Source organism: Stigmatopora argus, chromosome 1 (genome assembly GCF_051989625.1).
Source record: "Stigmatopora argus isolate UIUO_Sarg chromosome 1, RoL_Sarg_1.0, whole genome shotgun sequence".
Taxonomy (NCBI): Eukaryota; Metazoa; Chordata; class Actinopteri; order Syngnathiformes; family Syngnathidae; genus Stigmatopora; species Stigmatopora argus.
Genome location: NC_135387.1, coordinates 26,663,491 through 26,679,697, shown reverse-complemented (window position 1 = coordinate 26,679,697; position 16,207 = coordinate 26,663,491). Strand labels below are relative to the sequence as shown.

At 39.0% G+C, this 16,207-nt stretch overlaps 1 protein-coding gene across 2 annotated transcripts in view; it reads right to left on the bottom strand.

Moving 5' to 3' along the window:
• The window catches only part of LOC144084579 (FERM and PDZ domain-containing protein 4-like), a 53,556-nt gene extending 37,950 nt beyond the window's left edge, over positions 1–15,606 (bottom strand). The window contains exon 1 of one of the 2 annotated variants that reach the window (XM_077613176.1): positions 15,467–15,606. In XM_077613176.1, coding sequence (XP_077469302.1) covers positions 15,467–15,471 — 5 coding nt within the window. In that variant the 5' untranslated portion in view covers positions 15,472–15,606. Of the gene's footprint in view, positions 1–12,301; positions 12,475–15,466 lie in introns of those variants that run through there. The other variant, XM_077613158.1, reaches the window with a different exon arrangement.
• Positions 15,607–16,207: the final 601 nt, after the last annotated feature.

The following is a 16,207-nucleotide window of genomic DNA, read 5'->3' as shown; positions in this document are numbered from 1 at the left end:
AACAGAGCAGGAGTACAAGCAGAGATTTAACTTTTTGCATTTGTTACAAACAGTAAATTATTTGCTTACTGTATTATTATTTTTTTAACTATTTCTTATCACTAATGAATATAATATATTGCTGTATTTTCCGCACTATAAGGCGCACCGGATTATAAAATGCATTGGTGGTGGTTGTAATTGTAGAAGTAGGGGATTGTATAATACATCCACAAGATGGAGCTGTGCTAGTAGTAGTAATAGGGGATTGTATTATACACACTAGATGAAGCTGTAGTGCAGGGGTGCTAAATTGTTTTTGCTCAAACTACTACTTTTCAAGGAGCCAACGTTGCGTGATGCACCCTTTTTTCCGGGCCCCTGACAAAGCTCAGCAGTTATGTATGCTGATGATCTACCTCATGCAGCAGGACCCTAAATCGTGTAGGGAGGTAGTAATCATGCTTGGGCTCGCGATGGCGCTGTTTAATTTTTTGTTTCTGGATCAAATCTTACTGTCATTCGATCTACCAATAGTACCTTAGGGATCGACTGGTAGCTCGCGATCGACGTATTGCGCACCCCTGCTGTAGTGGGAGTAGTAATAGGTAATAATGGGGAGGTGTTATAGATCCACTAGATGGAGCTGTAGTAGTAGTGGTTGTATTATATGTTTACTAGATGAAACTGTAGTGGTGGTTAGGGGTTGTGTTATAACTCAACTAGATGGAGCTTTGCAAAAGGGAAATACATACAATGATTATTCATTATTGGTGGTTGTAGTAGAAGTAGGGGTTGTGTTATATACACTAGATTAATCTATAGTAGTAGTCGTAGTAGGGGTTGTGTTATATACACTAAATTAATCTATAGTAGTAGTAGTAATAAGGGGTGTTATAGATCCACTAGATGAAGCTGTAGTACTAGTGGTTGTATTATATGTTTACTAGATGAAACTGTAGTAGTGGTTAGGGGTTGTGTTATAAATCAACTAGATGGAGCTTTGCAAAAGGGAAATACATACAATGATTATTCAATACTGGTGGTAGTAGTAGTAGGGGTTGTGTTATATACACTAGATTAATCTATAATAGTAGTAGTAGTCGTAGTAGGGGTTGTGTTATATACACTAGATTAATCTATAGTAGTAGTAGTCGTAGTAGGGGTTGTGTTATATACACTAGATTAATCTATAGTAGTAGTAGTAATAATCGTAGTAGGGGTTGTGTTATATACACTAGATTAATCTATAGTAGTAGTAGTAATCGTAGTAGGGGTTTGTTATATACACTAGATTAATCTGTAGTAGTAGTAGTCGTAGTAGGGGTTGTGTTATATACACTATATTAATCTATAGTAGTAGTAGTCGTAGTAGGTGTTGTGTTATATACACTAGATTAATCTATAGTAGTAGTAGTCGTAGTAGGTGTTGTGTTATATACACTAGATTAATCTATAGTAGTAGTAATAGGGGGGTGTTAAAGATCCATTAGATGGAGTTGTAGACTTGTAGTGGTGGTTGTATTATATATCCACTAGATTAAGTTGCAGTACTAGTAGTAGTGGTTGTGTAATACATGAACTTAACGAGCTGTCCTAAAGGGATTTTTATACAATGAGTAACCAATATCGATCCATCTATAACAGGGGTCGGGAACCTTTTTGACAGAGAGAGCCATAAACAATTCATATTTTCTAATGTTATTTCTTGAGAGCCATTCTCAGAATTGAAAAGTAAAAATACATGAAAAGTGTGCTTTTTTTTTGTCATTTCACCACTTTTAAAGTCCAAAAAGTCTCAGAATTCTTTTGACAACATTGTTATGCTGTTGCTAATAAATCAGTATCAATGATATCATGCATGCAGAAGAGTAATAAAAAACAAAATTATGATTAAAGTGGTGGTAGAGGTAGTGTCAACGCCACAGTGACGCTCACATTAGTGCGTTCGGGACTCAGCTCTCTCACCAGTGATTTCCATATTTTACCTCACAGGTTAGTGGAGCGCCATACGCACCTATGGAAAGAGCCACATATGGCTCCCAAGCCACAGGTTCCCAACCCCTGATCTATAAGGTGCATCGGATCATAAGACACCCTGCCGGCTTTTCAGAAAAGTATTTTTCGTTGCGCCTTATAGTGCGGAAAATACGGTATACATTCCACCATTTTTTTTACTTGAGTATATTTTTGGGGATGACTATTTTTACTTTATTTCGAAGTAACACAAGTCTTAAATGAGTAAAATGTTTGGCTACTCTACCCACCTCTGGTGGTCACATGGCACGCAGTTAACCAGTTGTGATTCAAACTTTGACAAGTCTTTTGTCCCTGTTGCGATGCAGGCAAAAGATTTAGAAAACGTGCTATACCCGATGGGCCGGACTGCAGGACCATCTTTTTATTTGACAAGACTGTTGTGCCGGCCCTCCACTTGGCTGATTTAAAACAGTGATACTTATTACAATGAGGACAGATGGCTGGGGGGTGGACTACGACATCACATGAATAATAATACAGTCCAAGGTCGTCATGTCAGTGTGAACCACAGAGTGTTTTGCATTGATTTTGGAAAGATATTCAACCCCTCGGTGGTGCTTGATGCGTGCGGAAAATCATTAAGTTGAACATCTTTCTCGACTCTGTCGCCTTTGGACCGGAAAGGCGGAGCCAGTCAAACAAAATAAATGACTTCATTAACATTTCAGTTCAGTGCCATTGACGGAAGTGGATGTCCAACTCATTTTGACTGGGAGATTGCCAGTGAAAATAAATAAACTAAATAAATATTTCCATGAATGGATTAATGGAGTCATCAAATAAGAGACATTGAATGTGTTACATTGACATTTTAGGAGAAACAAAAAGATTTGTTCATGCTAATGTGGCTTTTATTTTGGCAGGCAAATCCATCAGTGCCAAGATTGCACTTTCAAAAGAGCATTAAATGCAAGGAAAAAATAAAATGCCTGCAAAATAGCGACTTTTATTAAAAAAATACTTTCTGTGTTAACAACTGATTAAACCTAAATGATATATTTTATGACATACCAAATTTATTCGCGTATAAGACAGACCCAGGAAGTGTGTCCGTAGCAGTATAGTGTTCACCAAGTCTTTGGGTGCAATAATAGCATGGGGTACACTTTACGCAGGTATCAAGGCTGATATTTTAGCGATCGATCTGTTTACCTTTTCTCTATTTTGAAAAAAATGACTGCATTTTCTTATGGCGTTTCGTCTTTGTCACCTTTCAGTTTCATGCATATCGTCTTTTTATGCGCATATAAGCCATACCCTTGATTCAGTCATCATTTTTTGAGCGAAAAACACAGCTTATATGCGAGTAAATACGGTAAAATCATACTTTATACTTTTATACTGCCTTAATTTTAATTATCACTGCCACATATTAATATTATTAGTTTTATACAAAGAAAATAAAAACATTTAGCACTTGCCTATACATGCAGTACATCTGCTAGCATAGCGATTAGCTACTGGCGAAGGAGCACTGGGCGCGAGCAAATCAGGGGATTTGCATGACATTTATACACAAACGATAAAATGACCCCTATGATAATATTCAAAAGTTTAAAACAACATTTTTAAATGTTTTTTCTACAAAAATAGAATATATTAGAGGACAATTTAACATTTAGCTTAAATCAAAACATCAACGCTTCCTTTCTTTTAAGTAAACCAATCAAGTATAAAGCCCAAAAACTAAATAATCATTGTTTTATATAATTTTTTAATAATGTTTTATACCGGAAGCATCATCAGCTCATTTACCATGCAAATGGGAGGAGCATCAAAATGTGACCAGTTATTACTGTTACCACCAATTTCAATATATAGACTAAATCTAAATTGAGACTCATACCAATCAATCATAAATAAATAAATAAACATAACTACATTTATCTCAAATTCAAGATAATTATTATTATAGGCAAGAAGCATGGATGCACACACACCTGGTAATGCTTCCTAACAATGAGATCATTGATTTTTTTTTTTACCCACGCTGCTGTTTATAATCCAACAAGCAATCTCTCGCTATTCCCTCGTAGTCTAATCTGATTGGGCGTGGATGGGAACGGGGTCGGAAACGAGGCAGGGTGTGAGAGTGAAAATATAAGCGAGGCTGGAGTGAGAGACAAAGGTCAGACGAGAAGGCGGAGATTTCATTTCAAAGATGGAGACCAAACTGCGCAATACTTATTGTTGCCAGTTTGGAAACTTTGAATGAGTGGATGAGATGGTTTTGGTATTAGCAGTCATGTTCTGTGCTTTGGCTTGCAAATAAACCATTGGCAATTATTGTATATGTACTACGGTATATTATTTTTCATATACTATTGACTTTAACAATGGAATATGACTCAAGTGGAATTTGTGGGTTATGTCGCTAGCATAGGAATGGAATTTACCGTATTTTCTCCCACGTAAGCAGCACCCGCCTATAAGCCGCACCCTTAACATTGCCTTAAAATCGTTGAATTTGACAATTTCTCGCGTATAAGCCGCGCCCTGATTCCCAATTTTCACCTCCATATTCATGGTTTTAATAGGGAGTACAAATGTGTTACATTGGAGGGAAAATCCAAAGAAAAATCATCACAAGTGGTATGCCTGAGATACTGTTTGAATCAAAAGCACATTACAGTTGTATCTCGACATACGATCTTAATCCGTTCCGGGACTGAGATCGTATGTCGAGCTTCTCGTAACTTGAGCGAACGTTTCCCATTGAAATGAATTAAAGACAAATTAATTTGTTCCAACCCTCTGAAAAAACACCAAAAACAGGATATTGGATTGAAAAAAATGTTTTTTTTTCTTCTAATTCGCCATCTATTAACAAAGTAACACATAAGTAGTGGTTTAATAGTAATAAAATGTGTTTAATATAACTAAAATTGGGCGGTGTTGTGTACACGAGTATACTTCATTACCCAGAAAGCCCTCTTTTTGCCCGCGCATGCGGGTTGTGCGTTTCTTGGTCGAAACTCGTCTGAATAAATCGTTCAGTACTCGTAGATATCTGTTATACACGAAAGAGATGCGGCAAAAAAGACAGTGTGCTACAATGATAAACAGCCTCTCATGTCATGGCCACCTGGCCTCGTCGCATCTCGAAATGTTAATCGTATCGCGGGCAAATTATTCGATCGAAATTTTCGTCGTACCACGAGCTGATCATAGGTCGAGGTACCACTGTATTAGGGTCAATATCATAATCAAGTTAGTAATTCAACCAGTAATGGTTGTTTTCTTACTGCAAAACAGAAAATAACCAACAGAGAGTAAATGTTAATTTGCCGACATCTACTGATGAAAAAGAGTATAGCAATGCTGTATAAGCGCATATAAGATGTACCCATGATTGGGTCATCATTTTTTTAGTTACAAATACGGCTTATATGCGAGAATATGCAGTAGTTGTAAATCGAGGACTCCCTGTAAAAAAATCAGATCCTAATTAGTGTTCCTTTCTCTGCTGCCAAAAAATACAAAAAAATCTAATGTCTAAATCTATGTCACACCCAGAATAAACATCTGATTTTTGCATCCTGCTAGCAATCTGGCCTTTGGCTTTCCATTCTGTAAACATGTGCCAACTGGCTAGCTAACGCAGCAGTAGAAAGGAAGATCATAAATTCTGGTTGTGACATCACAACCGGAATTACTGAAAAAAGGGGGCGTTCCCTGACGCATTCTATTGGGTAGAATAGCCACGAAGACAGACAGCCAGATTTGTTTTCTGCATGTAAAAAGACAGTCGTCCTGACATTTTCCATTTTTTTTAATAAGCTCACCATCTCATTGCACCTTCAATGCCAGATTTCCATGAAAATATGAGTCTGAATATTAAGCACGGTCATACCTCATGCTGTCATCTTAATAAATACCCTCCCCGTGAAATGATTGTAGCGGGATTTATGTGTCTTCACATAAAAAAATAGCAATCTGCCGCATGCCCGAGTTGTTTAAGGGGTCACCCAGGTGAGTCTAATGCAGGGGTGTCAAACTCAAGTTTGGTTTGCGGGCCACTGGACCATATGTGGACCGGTCGGACCAGGTTATTTTTGGCATAAAAAAGTTAACTTCCAGGCCGTCATTGATGGCGCTAGACGTCCAATCCGTTTTGTCTGAACGTTCGTTGGACATCTGTCTTTGTCAATAGCTTGTTGCGAGTTCATTTATTTTTTCGCTTCCATTTTAGGGTACTTACAGGTGACTTGGTATATTTTGAATCATTTTTAGGGATTTTGAGGGACTTTCTGGGTAGCATTCCTGTTGTTGGGGGGATTTCCAGGTGACTTCATGTGGTTTTTGGTGCATTTTTTTTGTCAAATCGTTGGCTGCCACTTACGGCAGGGGACGAACGAATGAATGTGATTGCAGATAGGAAATTGAGCAAACTGCAGTAGTACACAGACTCACAAAAAAACTCCTCAAATGCTGATTTTACAGCACCCTTGTCCAAAAATATACAAGCATATCATTCTGGATGTACATTATGAATGAGCTTCAAAGTGCCTGTCACTCAGAACAACCCCCTGCGGACCAGGGTAATCGGACATTTGGTCGCCGGACGTTTGGTCGCCCGGACGTTTGGTTGCCGGACGTTTGGTTGCCGGACGTTTGGTCGCCCGGACGTTTGGTCGCCAGACGTTTGACAACACGACAGAGAGTTTACTGTTGAAACCAGCTCTCAAAATTATATTCATGAGAGAGAGTTTAATATCTAAATATCTACTGTTGAAACCAGCTCTCAAAATTATATTCATGAGAGAGAGAGTTTAATATCTAAATATCTACTGTTGAAACCAGCTCTAAAAATTATATTCACCCGGGCAACCAAACGTCCGGCGACCAAACGTCCGGGGGACCAAACGTCCGGGCGACTAAACGCCCGGGCGACCAAACATCCGGGCGACCAAACATCCGGCGACCAAACATCCGGGCGACCAAACGTCCGGGCGACTAAACATCCGGCGACCAAACGTCCGGCGACCAAACGTCCGGCGACCAAACGTCCGGCGACCAAACGTCCAGTCACGGCGGACCAGATCCTACTCCCCGGCGGGCTGCTTCTGGCCCGCGGCCCACATGTTTGACTGCCATGGTCGAACGCATGCCGTCAAAAGACACGAGAAAAAATCTTTTAAGAGGACTCAACTAACTTAAGTAGTCAGCTCATTATACAGCCGTTTCTTTTCCAAACTAAACATCTCACTAAGCAGGAAATCCATTATGCTAATTTCGATACTTAACGCTTTACCATCTAATCCATTCATTCCACCTGGAATTGCGGTCCGCATAAATTGCGTAAAAGAACATAAATTAAGCAACGAAAGGCAGTCAAGTTGTTACTGTAGTCGGGTCAAGCATTTCAAAAGAGAAGAATTCAAATTCTCAACCGCTAAGCCTTAAAAGTCAAATGTTATTTTTGAGTTTAAAAACGCCTAAAAATGAACACATTTCGAGGCTAGCGGCGACAAAACTAAGTCAAATTGGATTGGACGCCTATCATCGTCAATGGCAATTAAAGATATACTCAATGCCAGACTTCCCAGTGTGGAATCAAAGGTCCAATTTGAATTTTTGTCTACTTCAATGTGTTAAAAAGATGTACGTGTATTTATTTTAAGCATTAAATCATTGGGTGCCACTGACGCTGATAGATGTCCAATTTATTTTGACTGAGAGGGAAGGAAATGATCGGAAGCATCGCTGCCAGCCCGCCAGTCCAATTCGATTGGACATTTACTGGGATAAAAAATAGAGAAAATGTCCAATGACATCAAAAATGCAGAAAAAAACAGGTTTTTATAGAAATGTATGTATTTAAAATGAGTATTTCAGAATTCTGATTTTAATCCCAGTATTCTGATTTTCAAATCTGAATTCTGAGACTAAAGTCTGTTTTTAAATTCCAAATTTAAATTCAGACTTTAGTCCGAATTCTGAGATTAACGTCACAAAGTCAGAAAACCGACTTCAAAGCCACCATTTTATCATCAGAGGCCAAAGTAGTTTCCATAATTGATTTCAACATGTCAGATTTGGACACCTGAGCCAATAATGGGGGGCTTGGATGACTAGGTCCATCTAGTGTTTAAAATGAGAAGTGCAACAGAATCTATCCTGAACTTAACCTTCTTGTGCATGCCATATCCAATGATATTGCAAAAATTCTTTTATGGGCCAATCAAAATGGCACCGTAGTTCTGCCCGGTACACGGTCGATTGGTCGCTGTAGTTCTGGCCGGTGCACGGTCGATTGGTCGCTGTAGTTCTGGCCGGTACACGGTCGTTTGGTCGCCGGTCTTTTGGTCGCCAATCTTTTGGTCGCCGGTCTTTTGGTCGCCGGGAAGGTTATTGATAATTACCATTTATTGTTGCTCAAATTCCCTAAATACAAACTGTGAATTACTATTTAGTCATACTTAATGCCCTAGTAATTATTAGGCTAAAGAAAAGCTCCAAATTTCCCGGACTTTTATTGTTTTTTGTTGGAGAACTTGTTAAGACCCTGAATGACATAGCTTCTTAAAGGGGCAACGCATGTACATACAAACTTTTCTACACTCACACGTCGGCTCAGTGAAAATGCTCATGGCCATCGTTGGCTTTTATTGATGTGTAGACCATGTTGTTTTACCTTGTTTTGTCGCCGGTCTTTTGGTCGCCCGTTGTCGCGGTCGGGGCGACCAAAAGACGGCGACCAAAAGACCGCAACCAAAAGACCGGCGACCAAAAGACGGCGACCAAAAGACTGGCGACCAAAAGACCGGCGACCAAAAGACCGGCGACCAATCGACCGCACATGGTTCTGGCCGCACTCCACGACACTGTAAATCTCCACTTTTATTTATTTTTTAACAACTTTATCTTCCTTGGATTTCATTGCTATAACGACTTTTCCCCTCTTAGATAATTGTTTTCCTCTATTAGCCTGCGGACCTCAACAACAACTACAACAAAAGTATCGAACAACCATACACAATGGCCCCTTGTCAATTAAACTTGCCATCTCACACATACTGCACACCCGGGAGGAGGGGCGGAGCTAAAGTGCAAACAAGTTATTGATGCAATTGCCTTGCTCGTCAATGGCGTGATCATCTTTTACGCTAAATATAGGACGGTGGCTCTTGGGAACTAGTCATACTCAAATATCGTATTTTCCGGACTATAAATCGATACATTTGGCCGAGGGTGCAACTTGTGTGAGAAATTATTCACACATTATAAAGCCATAAAGCCAACTACGGACTTTTCCGGTGTGAAAACGTCCTAAAAAAGGCTGTCTAAGATAAAAAAAAACTTGTAGTAAAGCAAGGTTGAATGAAATTAAAACTGTATGATGCTGTTTTGACTCCATTTTGATTTCTTCTGCTGTCAGGCAGGGAAAAAAAAGATTGACAGGAGGAGATTTTAAGTACCTGGCAACCAAGTAATCAGCCTCTGACCCAATTGGCCTAGAAGTCAGTCTGGCCTTAACGGCCAAATCTCAGCACCAACATCATGCAGTAAAGTTGGCCACAGTTTCCATGATATATAATTAAAGAGAGGCACTCTACTTACTCACTTTTATAATCCCATATGCGCCCTTTAGATCAGATTATGGGTTAGTACAACATCTCCGTTCAACAGCCACGCCTATCATAGACAACCTGTCACGGCTGCTTGTTAAGGGATCTTTTATCTTGAACACATCAAGAGACTTGCCGCAATTATGCTTCAATTCGGCGCCCTTTGTTGGTAATGAGACGTGTCTCGGATGCCCTCCTTCTGAACGTGCCGAGTGAAGACCCGCCCCCAACACACATTCACACAATCAGTAGCAACAAAAATGCAAATTACATTGACAAAAGTTGTAAGAATACTCAATACAGTAATCCCTCGAATATCGCGGCTTCACTACATTGCAGATTTTTTTTCTGGGGGATTTTTTTTTATTCCATTTTTTTTTATTCATAAAAAATGGGAAAATCCAGGCTGAAATTCGCAATTAATTTCTTTTCTTTTCTTTTTAAAGTTCATAAAAATGTGAAAATTCACGCTGAAATGCACAATCAGAAGCCACTCCTCTGTCCTCTGCTTGCTACTAGGACTCAGGAGTGAAGTAAAAAATTAATTAAAAAAAAACATTGAACTTAATTAAATCAGACAGACGTGTTGATATACTAAAGAAATGAGCAATCCCTCGATTATCACGTTTAATGTAGACCAGACATGGCCGCGATAAACGAAAAACCAGAAAGCAGGGTCACCCCTATTTAAAAAAAATAAAAAATAAAAAAAATTAAAAAAATGTATTTTTTTTTTATTTATTTTTTTATAATATATATAAATTTTGTTTTTTTAATTATATATATATTTATTTTTTATTTTTTTTAAATATGGATGACCCTACTTCGCGTTTTTGCGTTTATCACAGCCATGTCTGGTCTACATTAACCGTGATAATTGAGGGATTACTGTACATTTCTTATAAATATATGGGTGGAATCGATCATTCTGACTTATCATTTCTTTAATATATCAAAACACATGCTTGTCTGATTTAATTAAGTCCAATGAAGTTCAGTGCTTGCATTATTCCAATTTTTTACACCAATTTTTACACATAATTGAATATCGGAATATCCAGATATCGGTTATTGACCTCCTCTAACTTTTAATGATGGACATCAGTTGATCTCACGTGAATCTGCAGTAATAATTACATTTTAAAAATTATATATTTTTGGTGCAGTTGTAAGAATCTGTCTCAGAAAATAAAGAATATCAGTGCAAAATACTAGTTAGTCCAGATTATTATTTTGCAAGAATTTCCAAGAATCCGTAATCACTCTCCGAAATGTTCCACTTGATAAAAAAAAAAAATCCAAATGAGACAAAACAGCAGTTGCCGAGTCAACGTTTCAATATTTGTAGTAGTTTTGATGCTTAAGTCAAAGGCAGACTCTGCATCAGTTGCACCGATTTCATTTCTGGTCTTTTTTTTTGGGCCACGTGTTTTTTGACCAATGACCTATCGCCCAAGTGCTGTAATCCTTTGACAATGATGCAGCGATCTGGCGCCTCGTCAATCCAGTGGAGGCAGGAGTTCATGATTAGGCTCAAAAGCAGCAGTGTAAAAAAAAATAATAATAAAAATGAAAAAAAAAAAAATGAAAAAAAAAAAATGAAAATTAAAATGAAAAAAAAGAAAAAAAGAAAAAAGAAATAATAAAAAAATTAAAAAAACAACAACTTTTGTTTGTGTTATTTTTTTCCTTGGACTTTTCTCACCAAAACCCAGTTTCTCTCCATTCGTGACCAAACTGATAGGGACACATGCGATAAGCAAAAAAATACCAAAAATGGCTACCTCAAACTCAACCTAAATACCTAAAAGTCCCACAATCCGCCCAAATTAGCTGATTACAAGTAGACATCCAATCCATCTGAAGTGGTAGGCTGCCATGTGCTCGTAGATATCTGTTTAGACGAAAGAGATGCGACAAAAAAAGACAGTGCGCTACAATGATAAACAGCCTCTCATGTCATGGCCACCTGGCTTGGTCGCATCTCGAAATTTTGATCGTATCGCGGGCGAATTATTCGATCGAAATTTTCGTCGTATCACGAGCTGATCGTATGTCGAGGTACCACTCACTGTATTAGGGTCAATATCATAATCAAGTTAGTAATTCAACCAGTAATGGTTGTTTTCTTACTGCTAAACAGAAAATAACCAACAGAGAGTAAATGTTAATTTGCCGACATCTACTGATGAAAAAAAGTATAGCAATGCTGTATAAGCGCATATAAGATGTACCCTTGATTGGGTCATCATTTTTTTGAGTTACAAATATGGCTTATATGCGAGATAATGCAGTAGTTGTAAATCGAGGACAATGATGTCCTGATAAGCAAAAAAACTAAAAATGGCTACCTCAAACTCAACCAAAATGCCTAAAAATCCCACAATCCCCCCAAATTAGCTGATTACAAGTAGACATCCAATCCGTTTGAAGTGGTAGGCTGCCATGAGTTGAAAATTTTCAACATTGGCGCAAAAGAACAAATGCCATCCCTCCCACTTCAGATAGCTTAGGCGTCCAACGCCATCAGCAATTAGTGGATAGTGATCACTTTACAAACAAGTATGCCGTCCTCTAATATTAGCAGCAAAATAAAAGGTCTACTTTTCAAAACAAGTGGCACGGATACAGTCCACATCCACACAAAGACACAAAATCCCCCTAAAAGCAGCCATAATCAAGATATTACAAAAAGTCAAGTTAAGACTCACTCAAAGGCGTTTAACCGTCCAAGTTCATCTTCATCATCACAAGGCTCCATTTTTTACAGGGAAAAGTAGCAATAAAATCAAGCCGGCAGAAGACGAGCTCCCGTGCTCCAACTTCCAGCGCCTTTCAATTCCTCAACTCAACGTCCCTTATTTCTCGTTTGTTTTTTTCTTCCACATTTACTGCCGACTTGCTGCCAAATGTTCCAGCTTAGCAGTACTGCGCAGCGGCCGCCGGTGATGATGATTTAGCTGGCATCTGGGCCAGCGGGGATAGACTTCATTCACATTCACACATGGCCAACAGTAACAGGCACACACGCGGAGGCGCGCACGCAAAGCGTCGAGATGCGGTGACACAAGTGTGATAAGCTGACAAAACAGGCCGTGCGGACGCAAACGCCTCACAGATCGATAAGCGCCGATGTGCGTGCAAACGTGGGACGTATTTTTCAGAACACTATAAGTCCTGTGACTAGCCATTTAAAGTACAGTGCTACTTCTACTTACAAAATTGGTTCCAGAAGTGCTTTTGTAACTTGGATATTTCTTAAGCATGTTTACATTGATTAGCACCAAGCTAATTTTAAAAATAATTTAATAATACCCCTAAACCACGTGTGTCAAAGTGGCGGTCCGGGGGCCAAATCTGGCCCGCCGCATCATTTTGTGTGGCCCGGGAAAGTAAATCATGAGTGCCGACTTTTTGTTTTAGGATCAAATTAAAATGAAGAGTATAGATCAGGGGTCGGGAACCTTTTTGATGGAAAGAGCCATAAACAATTCATATTTTTTTAATGTTAATCCTTGAGAGCCATGCTCCGAATTTAAAAGTCAACATACATGAAAATGTGTGCCTTTTTTAGTCACTTCACCACTTTTAAAGTACAAAAAGTCTCTGAATTCTTTTGACAACATTGTTACGTTGTTGCTAATCAATGAGTATCAATGAGAAAATCCATGCAAAAGAGTGTAATGAAAAAAAAGATTAATAAGGCGCTGGGGTAGTGTCAATGCCATATTACCAACGTAACGCTCCTATTCCTGCGTTTTCTCACCAGCAGTTTCCATAGTTTACCTCACAGGTTAGTGGAGAGCCATATGCACCCATCAAAAGAGCCATATGTGGCTCCCGAGCCATAGGTTCCCTACCCCTGGTATAGATGTATATTAAATTTCCTGATTTTCCCCCTTTTAAATCAATAATTGTAATTTTTTAATCCATTTTTTCCGTGTTTTTAGTTCAAAAATCATTTTGTAAAATCTAAAAATATATAGATATATATAAAAGCTCAAATAAACATTGTTTTAGATCTATAAAAAACGGAATATTCAGGGCTTTTAATCCAGTTCTTTTAATCCATTTATAAAAATAAAAAAATCTAAATATTATATCTAAAATGGTCCGGCCCATGTGAAATCAAGTTGACGTTAAAGCGGCCCGCGAACCAACTCGAGTCTGACACCCCTGCCCTAAACCCTTAAAAATGATAAAAGTATACCACTTTGGCATGAAATATGTTGGCATGTTAGAGCAAAAGAAAAGTAAACGATCCGATGAAGCTATTCAAATGAGTAAGAAATGCAAAGACATTTTCCAATGGGGTGGAATTGCGAGTACGTTTACACGTGCATGCAAACACACAACCTAACAACGTCATATGATGTTACACACACTCTTATATACTCAAGAAACAACTCTAATAAATGTTCCATCGCCTTCTCCCTGTCGAAATGGATTGGACAAAAATGGCGCCGTCAATAGGAGCCAATGAAAATTAAGGGTACCATATATATATAAATATATATATATAAATATATATATATATATATATATATATATATATATATATATATATATATATATATATATATATATATACAGTGGTACCTCGTCATACGACCGTTCGTCATACGGAATGCTCGTCTTACGGGGGAAATTTCGATCGAATAATTCGCCCGTGATGCGGTCAAAGTTTCGTCATGCGACCAAGCCAGGTTGCCATGGCATTTTTTTTGGCATATCTTTCGTGTATAACAATATTTACGAGCACCGGATGAGCTATTCAGACCAGGAAACGCACAACGCGCATGCGCGGTGAAAAGAGGGCTTTCTGGGTAATGAAGTATACTCGTGCTCGCAAAAGTATCCCCGGCAGCAACTCTATCATAGGCGCCGTTCGATGGGACGCGAACACAGATGCTACAAGCTAAAAGGAGCCGCTAGCCAGCGCCCCTGTAGCTCCCATGAGAAATCCGACTCGGATCGCTGCCGCCTGTGCGACGAGGAAACAGAGTCGTCTGAACACTTATGGCTCCGCTGTCCGGCCTTAATGACCGAACGCTACCATCGCGGCTTGGGCAACTCCCTGGATGAACTTATCCGTGTTCCAGTGGCAGCCCTAGCGCTGCTGAGGGTAATCCTCAGGCGCCTGAGGTGAAAAAGAAGAAGAAGAAGAAGAAGAAGAAGATGAGCAGCGGGGCGATCGCTGATAAGACTGCTTGCTGCTCGTTGGCAAGTGGTCGTGCGTTCTCCGATTGTGAGGACATTTGTGTGCATCATTTTCGGAATATTTTGAAGGGAATAGTACGACAGCAAACAGCCCATCGATAGCGAACGTGAGGGTGGAGTGTTTGTTCTGTTTACGAGTGCGTTGTGTGGAGGGAAAAAAAAAACGAAGCCCCTCTCCCCTCGGCGAAATCCGGCCAATTTTAGTTAGATTAAACACTTTATTTCTATTAAACCACTCGTTATTTATTACTTTGTCAATATATGGCGAATTATAAGAAATAAAACATTTTTTTTCAATCCAATATCCTGTTTCTGGTGTTTTTTTCAGAGAGTTGGAACGAATTAAATTGTTTCCCATTCATTTCAATGGGAAACTTTACCTCGAGTTACGAGTAACTTGTCATACGAGCTCAGTCCCGGAACGGATTAAGCTCGTATCTCGAGGTACCACTGTATATATATTTAAAGCCACTTAAGGGCAAAACCTGATACTATTATGTATCACAATAACAAAAAACTGACCAAATACAGCTAAAATCGAGCAACATCGTGTTCAAGGGCATCGGTTTGACAAAAAAAAAATACAAATAAAATAGACAGACAGACACTCTATTCATTGAAATATATAAAAATAGTTGAAAATACTTGAATCTTACCTCATGACTCAGTGTGCCATCCCGCTATGTCTGTGCTCAACTATCCCCTAATCCTCAAGCTTGGCTCCAACAATAACCACAACGCCAGTAAAATTACTTTATGTGTGGGTCAGTGGGGGTGGAGTGATGCATGCAAAACAAAAACAAAAAAAAAGAAGCAAGGTTAGAGTAAATGAATGCTTGCGCTCGGGTGTTTGTTTCATTCAAATAACACAGCGACAATTTTGTGGCAAGCGTTTTGACACAATGCGTATTGACAGCTCAGAAACGGGTTGGGTAACCGTCATTGATTGACATCTGGTTTTCCCGCTAACTTGCGTACGTAGCAATCACCGCTATTGAATAATGTGGGCTTGAAAGCAGTATTGGCAAGTTGTTGTGCCCGATTTTACGGGTTGATGGTGCACTGATTGAAAGAGAGTTTAATTTTAAATCAAATTTTTGGTACACGGTCGATTGGTCGCCGGTCTTTTGGCTGCCGATCTTTTGGTTGCCCGGAAGGTTATTGATAATTACCATTTAAATCGTTGCTCAAATTCCCTAAATACAAACTGCAAATTACTATTTAGTCATACTTAATGCCCTAGTAATTATTAGGCTAAAGAAAAGCTCCAAATTTCCCGGACTTTAATTGTTTTTTGTTGGAGAACTTGTTAAGACCCTGACTGACGTAGCTTCTTAAAGGGACAACGCATGTACATACAAACTCTTGTACACTCACACGTCAGCTCAGTGAAACTG